The sequence below is a fragment of the Pseudonaja textilis genome, chromosome 3, assembly GCF_049901715.1.
Source record: "Pseudonaja textilis isolate UNSWEBS1 chromosome 3, rPseTex1.2, whole genome shotgun sequence".
In the NCBI taxonomy this organism is placed as follows: Eukaryota; Metazoa; Chordata; class Lepidosauria; order Squamata; family Elapidae; genus Pseudonaja; species Pseudonaja textilis.
This window is the reverse complement of record NC_141992.1, coordinates 164,173,764-164,194,248: the sequence shown is the minus strand read 5'-3', so window position 1 is coordinate 164,194,248 and position 20,485 is coordinate 164,173,764. Positions and strand designations below refer to the sequence as shown.

Sequence of the window (20,485 nt, the reverse complement as noted above, 5' to 3'; positions counted from 1 at the left end):
GGAAGGAAGTTTAACTACTTGTTAACCTGGCTAACTTCTGAAGGCATTGCTACTTCTGAACATGGATATAATGCTCTTCTGAAAAAGTGCCAAGCCTGTGTCTATTCAGAGACTGTGGAGTCCTTGATGATTTATGGATTTGATTGAATGCTTGCAAAGCTTTCCTTTCCCAACTAGGTAATGTTATCATTATAGATCTGAACTATTAAAATAATCAGTGGGAGCAATGGTACTGATCAATTGTAATATCCAGAATTGTGGATCTCATTAACTTCTGTCACAATACCTCAGTTTGATGGTCAAACATAGCAACAAATCAAAGGAATACCCATTACATCACTACTTCCATGACTCATAGCAGAGATCACAGTGTAGCATCTAGAAACTCTAGCACTCCCACACATACAACCAAAAACATGAATCCAGTATGTGGACAACACCTTCGTTATGATAAAAAAAGGAAGACACATAAAACAATCAACAGCATCTTCAAAGGAATAAAATTTGCAAGGAAAGAAGAAAATAACAACACTCTTCCTGGATATCCTCAGCAGAGCAGAGGAAATAACTGCATACAACCACACTAACCCAGTTTCCAGAGGAAGAAATGATGGATGGAAGATGGCTTTGTGAAAAGTGCAGCTGACAACTGCAGTGAAGAATGAAAAGCTAGTGTTGAGCCCTGGGAGATGAGGGAATAGCCATCTTGTTCAAACCATATTTTCTGATCAAATTCAAAGATTAGGTGTTAAAGTACTTCACTTTTCAGTTCTTTTTAGCAGGGCAGGCTATAGTACATAAGCAGAAAGCAGATATAATGGAATGTGTGAATGGCTTTGGGGAATGAAGGAAGAGATGCTTATCCACCCCACCTCCAAAGACCTTGTTTTGTTGATTCATAATGTCAGCCTTGTTAAAGGTTGGGTAGTTGTTGATAGGATTGGGGGTTGGGTTTCCATGTGCTCATGCTCAACATCCTTTATCTACTTCAGATGACATTTTTCCTTGGGTCTCCTTAATTATTTGTTTGCTTCTTATCTACTCTATGAAGGGATTAACAAGATTCCTGGCTTGTTGTCCTCTCTGCTTATGTATCTGCTTTATCTTTAGTTACGACTGCTCCATCATCTTCTTACATATTATGCAGGCAAGTGCCTTCTGAGGAACCAGGGGTCTGGTTGGATCTTAAATGGCCATGGAGGGAGGAGCATGCATACAATAAAAAACTGGTAGAAACTGGGCAGATTTCAGCCGGGTCAGTTCATTATACACACTGTTAATGAAGCATGTTGGATTGCATCTGTAGCAGAAAATGTGTTAGGAAAAAAGAAAACAGTGCTATAAAAATGGAATAATTGAAGGCAACATTAAGCTGCTTCATCTCATATGCGATAGAGATGAGACAAAGGCACTGTGACATCCCTAAAACTGCTGGGATACATTTTTCCCATTAACAGAGGAGTATCAGGATAAGACATTTTTGAAAGCAATCTAATGCATATTTTGGATTAGTAGAGACCAATGTTATTGTTAGTTTGGAGTACTCCATGATTAGTTTAATATTTTCTTGAATTGGGTTAAAGAGGTATGTGATTTCTACAAGTAAACAGAACTTATCTCCTAAAGCAGGGGTCTTCAAACTTGACAGATTTAAGACTTGTGGACTTCAACTCCCAGAATTCCTCCTCCAGTCATGTTAGCTCAGAAATTCTGGTAATTGAAGTCCACAAGTCCTAAAGTTTAACAACTGATCTAAGCAATGCACAAACATTTAACTTTGTGCAATCATAATCTTGCATGTTCACTGTGCAGAGACAAATAATTTATAATAATGAAGAGAAAGGATTAACTTATAACTCCATGCTTTACATTGCATACACAATTCATTTTCATCAGAATAGTTTATTTGTTCCTTCTACTTTTACATCTCCTGGGGATTTACAGATAGGAAGTAATTGAAAACTAAATGAATAACTCAACAGCTGAAGTGCTGAAACATTAAAGGATATACAGATGCTTTCAAGGCCTTAATTGTCATGCTTCTGCTGATATGTCTGGATAAAACAGTTAACACTGTGAAACCAATTCCTATCTTGCTAGAACTTTCTACGCTAAGGACTTCTCGGTCTGGCTCAGACCCCAATCTGGAAATTAGACCACTTAGTACTCTGGAAAGTACAAAGTCAGAAAGTTGCAGGCTGCAGAAATGCTGGCTTAGTCAGCTATACGTTCTAGCAGGAGAGCAGCTGAGTTTTGGGGCACTTTTTTCCTGCTTGTCGCCAAATGTTTCTAAAGATAGGACTTTGGCCAGGCCATGGCATCCATGAAAGGTAGCAAACACAGTTCTTTTTCTCTTCTAGCTTTTAGCTCAAAGATAGTTGGGTTTTTCACAATTTAGATAGTAAAAGGCCCATTAGTTTTGAAAATAGCAGCTGTCCTGGTCCATTTGCATCAAAAACTATACCAATTATCTTATTGTGAAGCCAAGTGGTCAGACTGCCACACCTCAGACAAATAAGCATCAAGAAGTTGGTGGATAGCACAAATCACTAACTTGTTTTCTGAAGCCTGGCTCTCAATTTTTTTTTAACCTTGGTCACTGAAATTCTTTGTTCTTTAGAGTCCATCAGCACTCTAGAATGGAGATGTACAGGGATGTAAGGCCCTTAGAAAAAGTTCCCTGTGCATTGTACGTCTCTCCAGACATTCTGCAGTGATAAACACCTAGGAGACTATCTTAAACCAGGTCAGCTTCTTTATCTATACCCCATATATTTTTCTGACTAGAAAAGAATGTAGAAGCTGACTTAGGTGTGAGGCAGAAGTATTTTATATTTTCTGTTGTTCATTCAGTTTAGAATGGCAACATTAGGTATAAAAGCTAAAATGTTTTGTATCTAAGCAACGACTCTCCCACATAATCCCTAACATCCCACAAGAATAGTGCCCTTGGCTTCCAAGGATAGTTAGCTACCTAGCTAGATGGTTCGAAAGTCCTGACCATCTAAATGTTTTAACTGTTGGAAAGGTCTAATGTTTCCATTTTTAATTCAGTATTTCAATAAAAGATAAATCCTCTACTAAGGATAAATAAAAAAATCTTCTCTCTAAAAGAATTAGATGATTGATGTTTAATGATTTTTAATATTGATTCAATATTGCTGTTCCATATGTTCTTGACAGGTTAATATATAAACATTTTAAAACTCTAAAATGCAGAATAAAATAGTACATAGGCATAGTATAAATAATTTTGGAATGTAGCCAGAATTTTAACTGTCCCCTCATTCTGTAAAATCATACATGACATAACAGAAGGAATGAGCAATGTAGTCATGGAGGCACAAACTAAGCTTGTGCAAAGCTTCAAAGGAGCATCTCGCTTTGACAAAGCTTTGATCACAAAGCTCATTGAAGAGAAGAAACTGTCTTTCTCAATTCCAAAGGATCAGAAATGGTTGAGCCGTTTCAGTCAAGCAGCTTTCACACTTGTGCATGAGCCATTTTCCTTGAAGAAGGTGGCTGAATGAGGCAAGTTGCCCCTGCCTTTATTTTATTATTTTTTATTTATTTTGTCAAGCAATTATAAGATAACAGGTGTAAGTATAAACAGTTATAATGCATGAAATGGATACATATAAGAAAAATAAAAAGAGTCAATAGGACAGAGACGATAGGCACATTGGTGCGCTTATGCACTTCCCCTTACAGACCTCTTAGGAAAGGGATGAGGTCAATAGTAGACAGTCTAAGGTTAAAGTTTTTAGGGTTTGGGGAAGAAACCACAGATCAGGTAGAGTATTCCAGACATTGACCACTCTGTTGCTGAAGTTGTATTTCCTGCAATCAAGTTTGGTGCTGTTTACCTTGAGTTTGTATCTATTGTGTGCTCTTGTATTGTTATGGCTGTTGCTTCCAATTGAATTGTCAAGATAGAGCAAGTTGCTGCAATTCTGTGGAGTAACTGCAGAGTATGTTCACTTCATACAAGCCTACCAGACTTGTAATCGCTCGTTACAGCTATTAGCAATTTGGGTGTCAATGCTTGGTGTCCAACTGTTTAATTAATTCTGCTTTGATTTTTTATTTTAACAGCACAGATTAAAAAAACAGTGAAGGTTCTGTTTATGTGTATGTACATACACAGAGTTTCTATTATCTGACCTCCAAAAGCATGGATTGCTAGTCACATCCAGTTCCACTTTATCACATTTTCTGCAGTGGTGGACCACTCAAAATAATAAGGATCATAAACAATAAATAGCTCCCAATATTTATCCCAACCCTGTGCATTATGCCCAAAGGGGAATATTCCATGCTGTCAGTAGGGGCTAAGTAAAGAATATAAGATACCATGCTTCAGAAAGGCATAAGACTTAGAAGTTACTTTAGGGCCAATGGACTCAAAATGACCTTCATATGTCAACTGGAACAGCTGATCTATAAAAACAACCTGTTTAAGAATTGCTTTATGGAGGACATATAAATGTTCTTCTACATTTTGCATACTAATGGACAGTATAGAAATGCTTGAACAAACCAGGGATTTTTTTTTCAGTCATTGGTAGATTAAACACAGGCTTCTTAAAGAAAAGTGATACACCAGTACATTTTAAATCATTTTCATAACTGTGTTTGTGTGTAATTGCTACTTAAATCATTAGTAATCAAATGCCAGTTGCAAGTTAAATTTCACTGCGGTAGTAAAATTAATGTTGCTCTTGTGATCAGACCTTATCTACAAGTTTTCTAGGCTTTAATTCAATATGTCCCAGCAGGGATAGGAGGATATGTTGAATTAAAGCTGAGAACTATCAGCTGAAATATACATATCTGCTCTATGGAAATTAAAATGTAAAGTACAAATTGAATGGAAACAATATAATTCATAAGCAATATGTTAAGGAACCATGTGGACATTTAAAATATACAGAATATTATCAATTTAATGTAAGATATAGATCCAGGATAAGCTTTGTTTGGAAAAACAAGAGATATAGATTTTTATATAAAGCATAAATATTTACTCACATTTTAATGTATGGAAGTGGTCAGATTTGGAACCACATTACAATCTTTGGGACTAGTGTACATAAAATAGTACTTCTGGTTCCTTTGTAGAATATTTCATTTTTTTATTACAAGAAGTAATGAATGGTAGGAATTGGGTCTCAGGCATGTATATAATAGCAGAGTCTTATATTCAGTTTTTGTCCTGTTTCTGATCATTTCTTTATTTAAGTCGCACTGACTTGTTGGACCAGATCCCAACAAATTATTTCAAAATCAATTGCAACCCTCATCTCCAAAAGCTGTATATCCCTACCCTGCCCCTAACTCTCCATCAGACAGTTCTCCCAATTAAAATGGTATCAGGAAGAGCTAGCTATTATTATATATTGCCATTAAAAATGTGACTCATAAGAAATTGTCTTGGCAGCTTATGATCTCTCCCACAAGGCTATTTTCAGAAGGTGTCTGTTACATAATTTTTCTGCATAATAGTTTTCTGCAATTTATTTGCCTTTTTTGACAAGATATGTTTCCATTTGGCTTTACTTTGGGCGTAGATCAGGTTAATGTAAATGCAGCAACCATTTCTCCAGTAGTTTTGTATCCCTTTCAGTTAATCAGTCTGTAAAATCTGGATCTTGGTCAAGTCATATTTCCCCCCCAATTTTGTTTAAACAAAGAAGCTGTCTCAAGCATTAGATCTAGTTTACTGAAGTTTATGCCACAAGAAATGCAGTATCCTTTCAGTCTTTACTGACTGCACAATCTGATGTATTTTCTACTGGTCAACTACTGTGTGATTCTATGGGATTCAGAACTGTGGACTGATGGTTTCTACAGATATATGGTCTGAAAAAAGTGAAGAAATGCTTGGAGAGAGACCCCATACCTGGAAAATACAATAATTGGCAATGGGTTTCAGCCATACCCTCTGTCCCTTCTTCAGGCTTTTTAATTTTTTTAATTTTTAATATTATCTGCATTTTCTGCTATTGTGTGAAGTTGTGTAAGTGCTTTTCTTACTGCTGATGTTTTTAGCATCTGTTTTATTGGCTTGTTTCTCTATTTATCTGTGTCTATTTATTATTGTACATTGCCTTTGAAATTGCTGTTATGCAACGATTATCAATTTTTGTAAAAAAAAATTTAAAAGAAGGAAATTAGTTGATGAATGCAGAATGTTCATCAGTATCCTTTCTTGGAAGGCAGATTGCTGAGAAAAATGGGTGGCATAGGCTACGGATTTCTGGCTATTTCCTGTAATTCTTAACATCTTGAAGAATGCTAGCTAGTCTAAATATTTTCATTTATTCATTAGAAGGATGTAATGAGTCAGCTAATGCTCATGTCCATGTTCCTTTTAAATTTCACTGCCTTTTACATTTCTAAGGAATATATAGTACTTAATAGTTTCTTCCACTGAACAATAAAACTGTGACTGGTTACAGATACAGTCAACTATGGAGGCAATCAACAATTTTCTATAACAAGTGCATTTCAGATTAGAAAGCATGTAACTATTTTTTTTTTAAAAAAATCTCCCTATCTTGTTATGAATTTTTAGTTTTTTTCTTTATGAAAGAGCCATTATTATTTTATACACACACACATTCATGTTATGTTTTTCTAAGTGAAATTGTCTTGTGTCCTCAGTAAAATACAACAATGCCTTTTCACATTTATATTGAGATTTTTCTCCAGGCAGCTCAAATATCCTATGGCAGGAAAAGATGCTACAGATATATATTAAGACGGTTGTCTGTGAATCAGCTATATTCTCTTCTCTTGTATTTATTATTAGTTATAACCTATTTTTCCTCTAGGAGCTTATGTCAGTTTATATGGGAATAACAATAACTCTGAAAGAAAGAATAACTGTCTATGGAGGTGCTTGTCATCCAAGTCATGGTTGTCCCAAAAGTGCTTTTTCACGAGGCAACTGGACTTTCTGGTTTTTCTTTGAAGACGTTTTGCTTCCCATCCAAGAAGCTTCTTCAGCTATGATTGGAAGGTAGGAATAGAAGGGTTAATACTCCTTGAAAACAGCTGGTCGTTTGCATTCTTTTAGCAGTTGTTAAGGTCACCAGGAGGTTTATCTGTGTCATCAGGGTCACCTGAGTGGTGCAAATGTGTATGGACCCTTCTTGGAACTGTTGAAAGGACTGTGTTGTAGATTGGAGATAGATGATGTCATATCCCACCCTTCTGTTGAGAGTGGACTTTTTGATTTTGACATAGATTGCCTCTTTGACCTCTTTCAAACCAACAGTCCTCTCTTGATCCAAAATGTGGATCAAGATCAAAACACGGGAATTGGAAGTATCCACTTACTATGGAAAGAAATACCAAATTAATGCGGGAAGATGTTAAGATAAATAGTCTAACCTTCCTGGACTGTGCAGTGCACATTAAGGAAAACAGAACCCTTAATATTGAAGTTTAACAAAAATCCACTCACATAGATCAATATTTACATTTTGATTCCCACCACCCACTGGAGCTCAAAATGGGAGTCATCAGAACCCTACATCACCAAGCTAAAGGCCTGCTTACCAACAAAAATGGGAAAGAAAAAGAACAAAAACACATCAAGGAAGCCCTCAGAACGTATGGCTATCCCAAGTGGGCCTTCATCAAATCTCCAAAAAAAAAAAAAATACCCCTACAGGAGCTCCGCCATAACAGATAACAAAGAGAATAATAAACAAAGCAATATGATCATTCATATGTTGCAGGAATATCGGAAAAGCTCAAGAAGATCTTCAGCTAACATAACATACATGTACAGTTCAAATCCAAGAATACACTAAGACAGAAGCTTGTCCACCCCAAAGATAAAACACCCAAACAAAAAGTGAGCAATATGGTATATGCAGTACAACACAATGAGCCATGTGCAGATCTGTACATTGGGGAAACAAAACAACCACTTCATAAGTGCATGGCACAACACAAGAGAACAAACACATCATGACTAGATCCAGCAGTCCATGTGCATTTAAAAGAACCAGGCTACTCTTTTGAAGACAGCAAACTCTACATTTTAAACAGAAAGGACTGCTAGTTTGAAAGAGGGGTCAAAGAGGCCATCTCTGTCAAAATTGAACGGCCCTCTCTCATAAGACGGGGAGAGATATGACAGCATCTATCTCCAATCTACAACATAGTCCTTTTCAACAGTTCCAAGAAGGCTCCGCACACATTTGCATCACTCCTGTGACCCTGATGACACAGATAATCCTCCAGGTGACCTTAGTGACTTGCTAAAAAAATACAAATGACCAGCTGTCTGCAAAGAATATAAATCCTTTCATTCCCACCATCCAGTCAGAGCTGAAGAAGAAAAAGAAAAACCAGAAAGTCCAGTTACCTCTTGAAAAAACACCTTTGGGACAGAGTAAATGGTTCCAAATGATCAAGGGAATTTTCCCAGGCTTAATTCAATACCTTAACCACAATATCTTCCTTTCTTCCATAAAGGGCGTGAGATTTCACATTTGGAGTTCTAAACAGCAATGTTTCCCTCACTACAAAACTAATATACTCAGAATAATAAACTAATTTCATTTTTATGATTCTTAAACACATATTATAAAGAAAAATGTTTTTTTTAATAGGTTGGAAATTTAAAGCAAATCCCAAGTATATAATTAAGATAATTTATGATTAGGGTGTTGGATCTGATTTATTATCTTGATAATCTGTTCTATTTCATACATAACTGCATGATGTAACTACCATCTGATTAAGAGTGCTGAATGGAAAACAAGTCTGCATTGTTAACATAACATTCTTTTATGCTGGAAACAGAAAGAAGTGAGTTCTCAAAATGATACTAGATTGATTGAATAAATTTATTAAATGATAACAGCCTAGCTGCAATAAGCAAAAAGGCAGAAAATGATGTTTGGAAATGCACTGGGTTTGCTATATTTCTTAAAAACAAGTTAAGCACTTCGAACTTCAATCAGATTTGGATTTTATTCCAAAAAGCTGATTTAGGGTGAAGTGAATGCAAACATTGTATCTTTCAGCAATTCATGAAAGCAGCTGTGTCTTTTCCTGGGATTGTATGGCAACAGCCTCTTCCCTTTCCCACTAAAATCTTACTTCTCAAAAAAAAAAATCTTGTGTACCTGAAAGCCTCTAAAAGGAGAAATGCAGTATGTTCCCATTTCAATAGCAGCATGACATCAAAGCCAGAAAAGAATGCCTTGATAGAACATTTCTTTATATGTTTATTGCTCTTAGAAATATAGTCATTGGTTGCTCAATACCTTCCTAAACCTTGCAGAAGAAGTGACGGTTATTACATTTTAAGCCTTCCTGGCAGATTTAATCCAAGATGCTGAAAATTAGGCAAATATATTTCTCTTCATGAAATATTAAAGGCCAATAACTGCGGGTTTACTTTAGGATAAATTAAACAAAGGTTTTATATAACACGTTCATGGTTTCCAAAGCAAAATTTTGTGTGTTTGTGTGCACTGTACACATGAATACACACATATCTGTTTGAAGTTGTAGACATTAACAATGTAGAAGTTAACAAATTATGAAGAATGTTAGAAAATAATAATATTTTTCAAGAATCAGGCTGAATTGTAAAATAAGAGCAAAACAGAACAGAAGGAACTGGTACCATTAGAAGGAAATGATCTATCCAAATTATTTATGTCTCTTTTAAAAGAACTTGGCATCATCTGTCAGACATCTCATCTTTTCAGAACCAATAAAATGCACCTCAAACTGAACAGGAACATAGAGAGCAACTGCACAATAGCTTTGATACGTATACCAGATTAAATTATATTTCAGAAATTACTGCAGCAGTAAAAGTAGAATTGCTAATCAAGCTTCCATGCCTAATACTAACAGTAACCAGAGATTATAAACTGCTGTGAATTATTATATTACATTTTATATGTTATTGTATTTTAAAGCAATGGTCCCCAAACTTTTTGGCACCCGGGACTTTTTTCATGGAAGACAATTTTTCTACAGACTGGGGAGGGGGATGGTTTTGGTTTCACTAGCTTGCCTGCCACTCATCTCCAGCTGTGCGACCGATTCTTAAAAGAGTCTATGGACCAGTACTAGTACTAGTAGTACTAGTACTACTAACCCTGGGGATTGGGGACCCCTGTTCTAAAGTATGTTTTAGAATGTATATAAAAGCTTTAAGGAAGCCTTTATAGGAAATAACATAATGTAATATAATACTGTAAATCACATACAATTAAAAATAAAATTGATTAATATTAGTATAGCATGAATTAGAAGAACAACAAATAAAAGCAATACAAATACTTAATCTTACTGAGTAAGTGTATTGGCCATATTATAAAGGCAGAATTAAAAGAAAGCTACTTGTGTTCGAGAAAAGAATGTTGTTCTTTTTCCCCCCAAATATACCTTTCCATTTCCAAAAATTTCTATGAGAGCAATATCATGTCTCACCCCAAAGTTGTGGCTCCAGAGATCGGAAGGTGTATATCAGTATTTACTGCTGTCCTCTTCTTCCATAAAAACACTAATCACATAACAGGCGTAAACAAAGCCAATCAACTATGAGAGAAAAAAGAAATGGAAAAACTGTTACTTCATCCTATAAATGTCCAAATGTTTGTGCCAAACTACATCTAGTTCAGAAATGTAGTATATATGCAAGCTAAGTAAAAACATATAAAATTGATGGCAGAAAAAGACCCAGTGGTCCATTGAGTCTGCCCTTTGAGTTTTTTGGAACTGTAGAAACTTTCAAGAGTTACAATCAGCTTTAAATATTCAATTTTGGTTACAAATTCATGATAATGCAAACTAAAATTCCAGTGAAATTAAGATTTTGGGATCAGAGTAGTTGAAAATCCCCCCCCCCATAAATCCATTCAGAATATATAATTGCATTGTAAGTTTTCTTTATAGATGCTACTGCTTACAGAATTTAGATGGGTTAGACCTTTTCTGTAGCTATATTCCAATTGTGCAACTCCGTCCTACAGTGGTGAGCTACTACAGTTGGCAGTGACACAGTGAATCCACAGCCAGCTTCATCAAATGGGAATGTGTTGAGGTAATTCCCCGTTAGGAGAATGAGCACACACAGGGAGACGTAGTGAGAGTAGTGTAGAATAACACACACACAGCACACAGCTACACTGTATAGTAAAATGTAGGTTTTTATTTCCAGTAAAATGGTTAAGCAAAGTTCAAACAAGCAGTCCAAGTCATTCATAGTTAAAGCAGTCAGTTTTCAGTCCATGGATAATCTAATAACAAAAACAGTTCAGTAACAAACTTATATCAAACGTAAGAAGAACTATGATCAGCAAACAATCAATAGTCAATAGGAATGGCAACGCTCTGCAGAATAACAGAACAGGAACTAAAAAACCTAGGTTTCTGGCTCCATCTTATGGCCATTTGAGGAACCACACCCAACTACAGTTTTAGCATTCTCTTAAAGAAACAGTATTAAAATGTCTATCCTGGTTTATATATTTTCCAACCCAACTATTAGGTGACTTACATTCCTAACAGAATGCCTTAAAATGCATTTGGCAGGAGTGTTTGTAGTTCAGCTGAAGTCCCTTGCTGTGAAAGCAGAGACAGTTAAGAAATGAGGGAAAAGGCATTCCACCCAGTTCTCTGGAGAGGAAAACAAGTCTTTTTGGTGTGGAGAGAATTGGCGCCTCTTCTCCTCCCTTCAGTCACGCAGAAAGAATGGCTCCTTCCCTGCCAGGTCTCTGATCCTATAGAGTGATTATATGGGAGATGAGAGAACTGAGACCATAAAACCCGTGTCCGTCTTCTCTCCCATGTCAAGGGAAGTAGTGGGCAATAAGGGAGAAGAAAGATTTCTTCATCCATGGGTGACAGGACATGAGAGCAGGACATGGGAGCAAAACACCTCGTTTGGTTCTAGAATGATTATTCTGTAGGATCATAAAGTTGGGAAGAAAACTCTGCCCTCCCCCCCAACTTCTTTTGCCATCTATGGGTGCTTGGAGTGGGGCTCTGGAAAGGAACGGAAGTACAGTAGAGCCTTACAAAAATAGCCTCTTGGCCCCAAAGAGCACTTCTACTCACAGATTTCTTTCACCAGAAGAGGTGAAAATAACTTATTTTTTTAAAACCAAAAGTACTAAATCAGAGCTTAAAAGAAATAATCTTCTAAAAAGCAATGTGGCACTCATACAAGGTATGTCTTAAACTTGATCCAGAAGTGGCAGTTAGCCTTCTGCTGTTTCACATGGCCTCAGACTATAACCCAGCTGTCCACACAAGTACGTGCATCTCACTTTCCATACAAAAAAAAAAAAACCTTCTCTGCTTCACTGCTGAAGCGTAGTAGTGGTTGGTAGTGTGGTCAGCATTTAAGCTAACATAATTTTCAGTCACTTCCCACAATTGATAGTAGCTTTTTGGTCTACCATGTAGAAATCTAGGATAATCTTTAAATATGTTGGCCGACATCAACATTGATTAAGGTTTTAAATAACTGGTCTTGTATGTCCAGTATAACTTCTTCAAATATGAATAATACATATATCATGAAATTATATTAAATCAAATGTATTTTTTTTAAAGAATACAAAAGAAATTGTTTAAAAAAGTTAAATTGGTGGATGGAATTGTTGCCCATATCTGGGACAATTTAAATAAAGAAAACCTATCAATAATTAGATGAATGACTGAAAATATTCTTCCTATTCAATAGCAAATGTAAAACTCTGAAAATGGAGTGATCTTTAAATATATATTAATGGACTACCATAGTAGCTTTTAACAGCAAGAGAATTATTACAGTATTTTCTTACCTTGATTGATGGGCATTATAATAAAATATTTATTTCAACAAATTACTTTGGCTAACTATCTTCATTAACCCAATTGTTATTTAATTGACACAAAAGCTAACTAACAGATTAAAAATTAATCTGCAATGGGACCATTGCTTTGCATTGCTTGGCTTCCCAATATCTTAATGCAAATTGCATTTGTTGGCAACTTGCCCAGACTCAAGTTAACTTGTACTGATAAGAAAGCAAAACTTGCTGTGCCCAATTACCATTGCATAATTTTTCGTATCAAACATGAATGGAATTCTGTGGTCCCCCAGATATGGCTGAAACTCTGCTCCTAATATTTCTTACTGACTTGGTCCCCTGCTTTGGAGTTAAATATTAAATCTTTGATATCTTACATTGTCCTATCTATGCATTCCAAATACATGCTTCCTATTGAAGCTGATCATTAAAAAAATGTTGGTTTGGAGGTAGAGCTTTGAAAGTCAGGAAAGGGAATAATTGAGAGATATGTTCAATCTTTTAGGATTTTTTTGTTTGTTTGAAAGCATGCAACTATGAATAGATAAATAGGTACCACTTTGGTGGGAAGATAACAGTGTTCTATGCACCTCAGTAAATGCTGGCCACATGACCACAGAAAGGGTTTTAAGAAAACAGTGGCTTCCTCAGTTAAGAGACAGAGATGAGCACCACTCCCTAGAGTCAAATATGACTGGACAGGGGAAACCTTTACCTTTTAATTGAGCGATATGTTAAATCTTTTAGATTTCTTTTCAGATATTCTATGTTCTCAGTATGAAATGGCTGGAAATTGGGCTCCAAAATTCTGTCATCACATAGTACAAGATGATGGGCTCTGACAAATGCAAAAAAATAATAATTCAGAGGTTGCAGGGTGATCATATCTGAAATACAGTGTGTAGTAGTCATCTCTGTTTTCCCATAATTTTCAAACTGGGAGCAAGAACTTATTTCCTCTTTGCTTGAGTAAGCTGAATTTATCTGCTTCTCAAATAAAGTATTTTAGAATTTATAGGACACAGTGCAAATCCCTAGAGAAAAGCTCTCTCCCAGAAGATCCACATAGGTTACCTTTTATTAATAGTGATATCTAAATGTTGAATTTCTGTATTCTGTGGCTCAGGGGGAAAAATCCTTGGGATATTTAAAGACTCAATAAACTACACAGTAAACAATCTTATGAAAAATTTGCCATAACTGCAGGGATGCTTTGCACGATTTTTAAAAGTGCAGCATGGAGATATATGTTTTAATTTGAGTATAAAATTTAACACAGAAAGGTGAATATTGATTGTTCTACAAATGAGACGCCATGTTTTATCTAAACAGGTGTTTCTCGCCTTAGCCATAAAAGCCATCTGGGTGATTTTGGGCAAGTCATTCTCTCTCACCAGGGTGGTTGTTGTGAGCAAAATAGGAGGAGGGAGTTGTGTTGAATGTTTGTCGCTTTGAACAAAAAAATAAATATAATTGATTTTATAATATTATATTTTATTATATAATTGATTTTATAAAAGTATATTTTATATATATACTTCTCCCATGTCTAGTACATATACTTTAGCAGTAAATTCAAAATTATTTGGCTCATGTTTTTACAGTTTAAGTGAGATTGATTAAAGTGGATTTATTATTTTGCTTGCATAATTATAATAGGCCAAATTCTGCATCGTGGTCATATCCAGTTGTTTATTTCTGTAAATGAGCAGGAAAGGCTATTTAGTCTCACCTTCCATAACAATTTTTTTCAAACATTCACTTATTATGTCATGAGAAATAACAACTAAATAAAACTTAATAGAACTGAATATGCGTTTTCTTTAAGCAGAATATTAGAATAATATATAACATGTTGTGAAAGGAATGGTGGAAATCATATAGAGTAAGGATAGGAATTGAAATATGAATAATCCAACAAGTGGAAATTAACAAAGCGGTCATTTAAAGGTGAGAGCACCATCATCACACACACACACACACACACACAAACACTCAAAAACAAAAATCTGAGCAACAATGAAGTGTGATTTCTCTGTCACGCCTTTGTTTTCTTGTCCAAAATTTGAGCAACTGTTTGAAAGAGTCATGTTGATTTGAAGACAGAACTGTCAATTCTTGTATGATTCCCTCTTTGCGAAAAGTTTTATATGAATACATTCCATGAATTTTGTTTTTCAGAATAACTTTGGTATTAGGACTTCTCTTTCCAGCATGCTGAGCTCCTATATTACACATTGGAGGAGGCAGCAGGGTTGGATGGGGGTGGGGAGTTGCTGCCTTGTGAAGGATTTTAAGTTGGAAGCAGGATCTGCCCGAATAGATGAATATGGTTCCTTAATGTTCCTGCTAAAACAACTGTATTATATGTTTACTTATATGGTAGAAATATTTCATTCCATAACCACTATATTAAGTTTTTGAAATGTAATAAACTGCAAAGTTCCAAAATCATCTGATACTGTAAAGCTGTATATTTATGTAGATTTAGACTTACTCCTAATAGCAATCTGTAGTCCAGATAATACTGTTCCTTATCTTGACTATTTATTTAGCGAATGAAAACCTTTCAAAAGTTAAAATGAAAAAGAAATTACAGACATCATTCTAGATCAGACTACAATTCAGGCTCTAGTTGATACAACACATCATTGCTTTAACCATTGTTTAAAGACACAATGCCTTTTAACACAAAAGGTTTATTTCTCTAACCAACAATGCAATTTTAATATAATTAGTTTAACAAACCTTGGCGTGGCAAAAAAAACCAACACCCCCTACTTGTGTTTTAAGAGTAAAACAAATGTGAGGCTCTGAGAAACATTTTCAAGTTTATACTATTTTTTGTCAATTCTTCTAAAATAGAATCCCGTAACTATATCATTGGCATTATCAAGACATAATAAAAGTAAAATTAAAAATCCAAACCATGACTTTCATGTTATTTTAAGGAAAATTATGATCACGTCTACTATGAATATGAGATACATTTCAAGAAGATAATGTAAAGGAAATTTAAATTGAATAAAGCATGGATCCAAAACCTTAAGTACTTTCATACTTCTCACATCGACTACCTTCATGACTTTACCTAGAAAAACATAAATTGGGATAACATTCATAACTGTCCCAATTTACGCAAGCAGTTCAGGGACAAGAAAACCCTGGAATTCTGAGACTATGGGGACTTTTACAAAAATGCTACATGGCATGTCTATCCCCCAAAATATCTTCCACGTGAAGAAGTCAAGGTGGGAAGGTTGGTTAACACCATCCCTTTCAGTTCCAGAGTATCTTCTCAACTACCCATTTTTCTGGTCAGATACATACATTTCCAAATAAACCCTGACACTGTTCAATATTCTACTTCTAAAAATGTCTATGGGATTACAGGGTGCATTTTTGTACATAAAGATGATGCTGAGGCTGGACATTCATTTTGCAATGTTAGCTTTTGATGAAAAAAAGCTGGAAGGAGATTAGGAGCTTGGTTGGCACCAAAGGATGCATCAGTGGATACATGCACAAATATTGTCTCTACCTCTATAATTTATTTCTATATAAATATACAATTCTGCTGATGCTTTCAAAGGAAGACCTAACTTATTTTGGCCAACATAAATTTGCTTCATGCCGTAAGACTTTATAGTTAGGCTGAACTCCTCAAGGATGGGGATGAAGATTCTAAATATCTATTAGTATATATCAGTATATTAACATGAATCAGGAAGGAGAATGAAAACCCAATACTTTACAGAAACTGCATTGAATAGCATGTTGTAATATTACTTTTTTTCTTTCCATTTTTTAAAAATCATCTGCCCTGTGCATAGTGTTGAATTTTCTGAAAGAGAATAACATAATGGATATGCAATCTATGCAAATAAGTGCGGATTGGTAGATAAATAGATGTGTTACAAAATGTATGAAAGCATATTTAGAAGTTTACAATTTCCATAGTATGCATAAAATACTATTAAATGCCATAAGGAATAAGACACCAAATAAATTATTTAAAGCAGGTTACACATGGTTGACATTTTAGTTGCCTGGCAGATTCAACTTTTATTATATCCATGAAACCACATGATTTTAGAAATAGTTTTTCAAGAAACAAAGGAATGCCTATATAACCTTAACAGTTTGTTTTAACTGAGTGTATTTTTTTTTTACAATCTCAATTTTTAAAAAAATGTTTAATTGTCCTTTCGTTTTAACAAGCTGGTAGAATGTTTACTATTTCAACTAACATTAATTTGCAAGCAATGCATAATGGACTGTAGAGAATAAATGCTCAGTTAACTTCAACAATGATTATTGCTAATTCTAGTTCTAAGGAAAACATTTCAGAGGATTCGGTAAAGGAAACCTCAGCAGTATCAAGCAATTTATTTCAAGAAATGTTCTATGATGTATTATTTCTCTCAACTTTTCCCAAGTTGATTTTATTATCCACCCTTGAAAAATCTTCAAATGGGGTTTCAAGAAATGTGAGCAAATCAAAATGCTTCTGAAGCAGCCTTAGGACCAAATAAATATCTGTGTAGCCCTGAAAGTCACTGAAAATTCAGTGCATCTAGATAGTTCCTAATAGATGCCTTAGTTATATAACTGTACATAAAGTTTCACTTTAACATCTCATCAACAAAGAAAGTTTTAACCTAAGTTACTGGAAGGCTTTTTTCCTGCTATGTTAGATATTTTATGTTAAAGTGATTTAAATTCAATATTAAAAAGAAGCTACAAAATTATCTGGAAATTATTTTTCTGTTGTCCTTCAATCCAAAACCAGTAGAAAATGAAAGGTCAATCTCTTTAAGAAAAACTACTTGGATATCTTACAAAATCCCTGAATATTAATAAAATGATTGTCATCAAGCAGTGATTAAAGGTGGGATGAAAATAGCTGAAAATCTCAATTATTTGAGATGATGGAATTTTTACCTGAGACGGGAAGTCTAGTCCTGCCAAGAATGTAATAAGGGTTAACGGAAGGCAGTTTCTGTAAGCAACACCATAATGTTTCCTTCCTGCCTTCCTTACAGGATTAGGCCAGTAATTTCTTCTAAAAACTGATTCTCTGAACTGCTTAGAATGTTAACAACCAGTTCTAGCGAATAGGTGTGAACTGGTAGAATCCCACCCCTGGTAATATCCTGAGAGTTGCTCTGAGGATAAAATGGTGTTTCATCATACCTCACAGAATTGTTATTGTGGGGAAAAAGAAGGAATAAAATGTGTTGTGATATGTTCACCACCTTGAATTATTTGTAAAATAATAAAGGTGAGATAGATAGATAGATAGATAGATAGATAATAGATGATAGATAGATAGATAGATAGATAGATAGATAGATAGATAGATAGATAGATAGATAGAATATTTCTTCTTCTGGTCATTGCATTTTATCATGATAAATACTCAATATTTTAATACACCCATATATACTTTGGAGAGTATTAGATGGACTTCATTCTTAATATGATGTTTTTAGGCTGTAATATGTGAATATCAACTCATGTTATCTAGTGTATCTCTTTCACCTTCTTTTCCACCCACATAATGGTGGGCACCGGATTATATACGTATAATTTTTCTCTATTGTTTTTTTTTAAAAAATGGTGGGCACTTGGGCTTTTGATTCCTTACCATTGACAGATATGAAGTAGTTTTGTAAGCAACAGGAATAATTATAGTCCCCAAACACACACATACACACAGGTATATTCTGAAATCTGAGACTTCAACAAAATTAATAATATATTATTATTTATGTTTTTATATAAATAAAAAACACTCATCCATCTTGCAAATACTATGCAATGTTAAATTACTATCTAACTTTTGGACAACTTTCTAACTAAGGAATAGTTAAAATAGAAATGTCAGTCTGCTTCTTAATAATTGTTATGGTCTCCAGACTAAGACTTGATGGTAAACCATGAATCTACTCTTTCTGTATAACTAATTTAATTTCTTGACAGAAAATTCACAGTTAAAGTTTGGCCAAATAAGAATTTTAATTGCAAACATAAAATCAAATAAACCAATTGATCATATAGGTCTCTTTGTTTTCCATGGTAAATCAAATCTGTAGCTTTTTCTTCCTGCCCTTCATGCAAATTAATAGACTCTTCATGCAGCAATTTCAGTGCTAGAAACTGAATGGCCGTTGAGTGTTTATATAACTGCCAACTCTAGCCTGAAGAACCACTTAACTTATTTCTCATAAAAACGTGACAAAAACATAATGTAGAAAAGCATTTTTTTGTCCAAGGATGAGTCTGACTCTCACAAATGCCACAGTAGTTCATTAGAAGATGAAAGTGCTGTGGCATCTTCACCCATGCTACATTTTTCAAATATTAGTCCTCACTAATGAGCAGAGTAACCATCTTTCTGAACTTTAAACAAGAAAGACACATCTCTCTCTTTTAATTATTGCGGTAGCAGAAGAAAACCCAAAAGAACTATATTGCCTACTTTAAAAGGCTTGTCTGGTTTTCTAAAACAATAAAGGCCTGAATATTTTCGAGACATCCTTTCACTTCCATGTCTGAATCAGGTTTTATTGCTGTGTTTTCCTTCTTCTACTGATCTCTCTGGGCTAATCTATTTTGTGTCCAATTAAAATATGAATTGTAGTGATTTAATGATATTGATAATGTATTTTGATTTGAAATTTCTATTAACATCATCACTAGGTACTGTGCAATTTTTGAGAGTTTTCTGACCTTTTCTAGTCAGTTCTAATTACTACTGATATTTAATGTCCTTTTGACAGGAATTCATTGCCTAAAATAGCCACATATGTTTTATATCTTATATTACTAGAAAACTATATGTTACTATGATTTTAGGGTGTCATCTACAGTAGTAAATCCCACCTGGTCATCTTTAGAAGTTTTAGCAGTTTTAGCAGTTATTGCAGAGCTTCTTACTGGAAGCCAGAAAACATGAAAGAAGAGTATGCATCAGAGTATGTAAGCATCAGAAAATAGAAGCATCTGCCTCCTTCTTAGTTGATAGGATCCTGGTAGGAAGGCTGTCAATTTCTTAAGCTTTTACAATATATGATAAAATCAAGGTGCCTTCTTTTTTCTCAAATCTTTAAAGAGCCATAATTATTGTATGTCTATTCTTCTCAAATGCATTTCTTGCAAATAATGTTAATCAAGGAGTGCCAATCTTTCCTGCTTCATAGTTGACCAAAAGTTAATTGTACATCTCCTCTCCAGAGTTTAAACAAGGTAATAAATTAACAGCAATCATTTTCCAGAAAACCTGTTGATATTAGCCTGTGCCCTCCAATCCATGTATTTATTTGTATATACAGATATATTTGTATTTATTTTTCAAAGAGACACACATTCCATCCTCAAAGATCTATTTAAGTGGCTACATGATTAACATGGTGACAAGCCTGCAAGTAATAACAAATATAAGATCAATTTGCAACAATATGTACACAAAATATAAAGAATTTAAATAATGTTCAAAATTTTCAAATACATCAAAATAGAATGTGTCCAAGAAGGCCTAGGTGGTAAAATGGATATGAGACCCTGCAGGATTATATTCTAAGTTTATAGTTATATTTGTGTGATTATTATCTGTCTGCATTTTTTACCTACCTACCTAC

At 34.6% G+C, this 20,485-nt stretch overlaps 1 protein-coding gene across 1 annotated transcript in view; it reads right to left on the bottom strand.

The window, feature by feature from the left end:
- Positions 1-20,485, bottom strand: part of NKAIN3 (sodium/potassium transporting ATPase interacting 3) — a 118,053-nt gene that overhangs the window by 1,865 nt on the left and 95,703 nt on the right. Inside the window, exon 5 of the mRNA XM_026705896.2 lies at positions 10,474-10,581. Within this exon, the coding sequence (XP_026561681.1) occupies positions 10,510-10,581 (72 nt within the window). The 3' untranslated portion in view covers positions 10,474-10,509. The remainder of the gene's footprint in view (positions 1-10,473; positions 10,582-20,485) is intronic.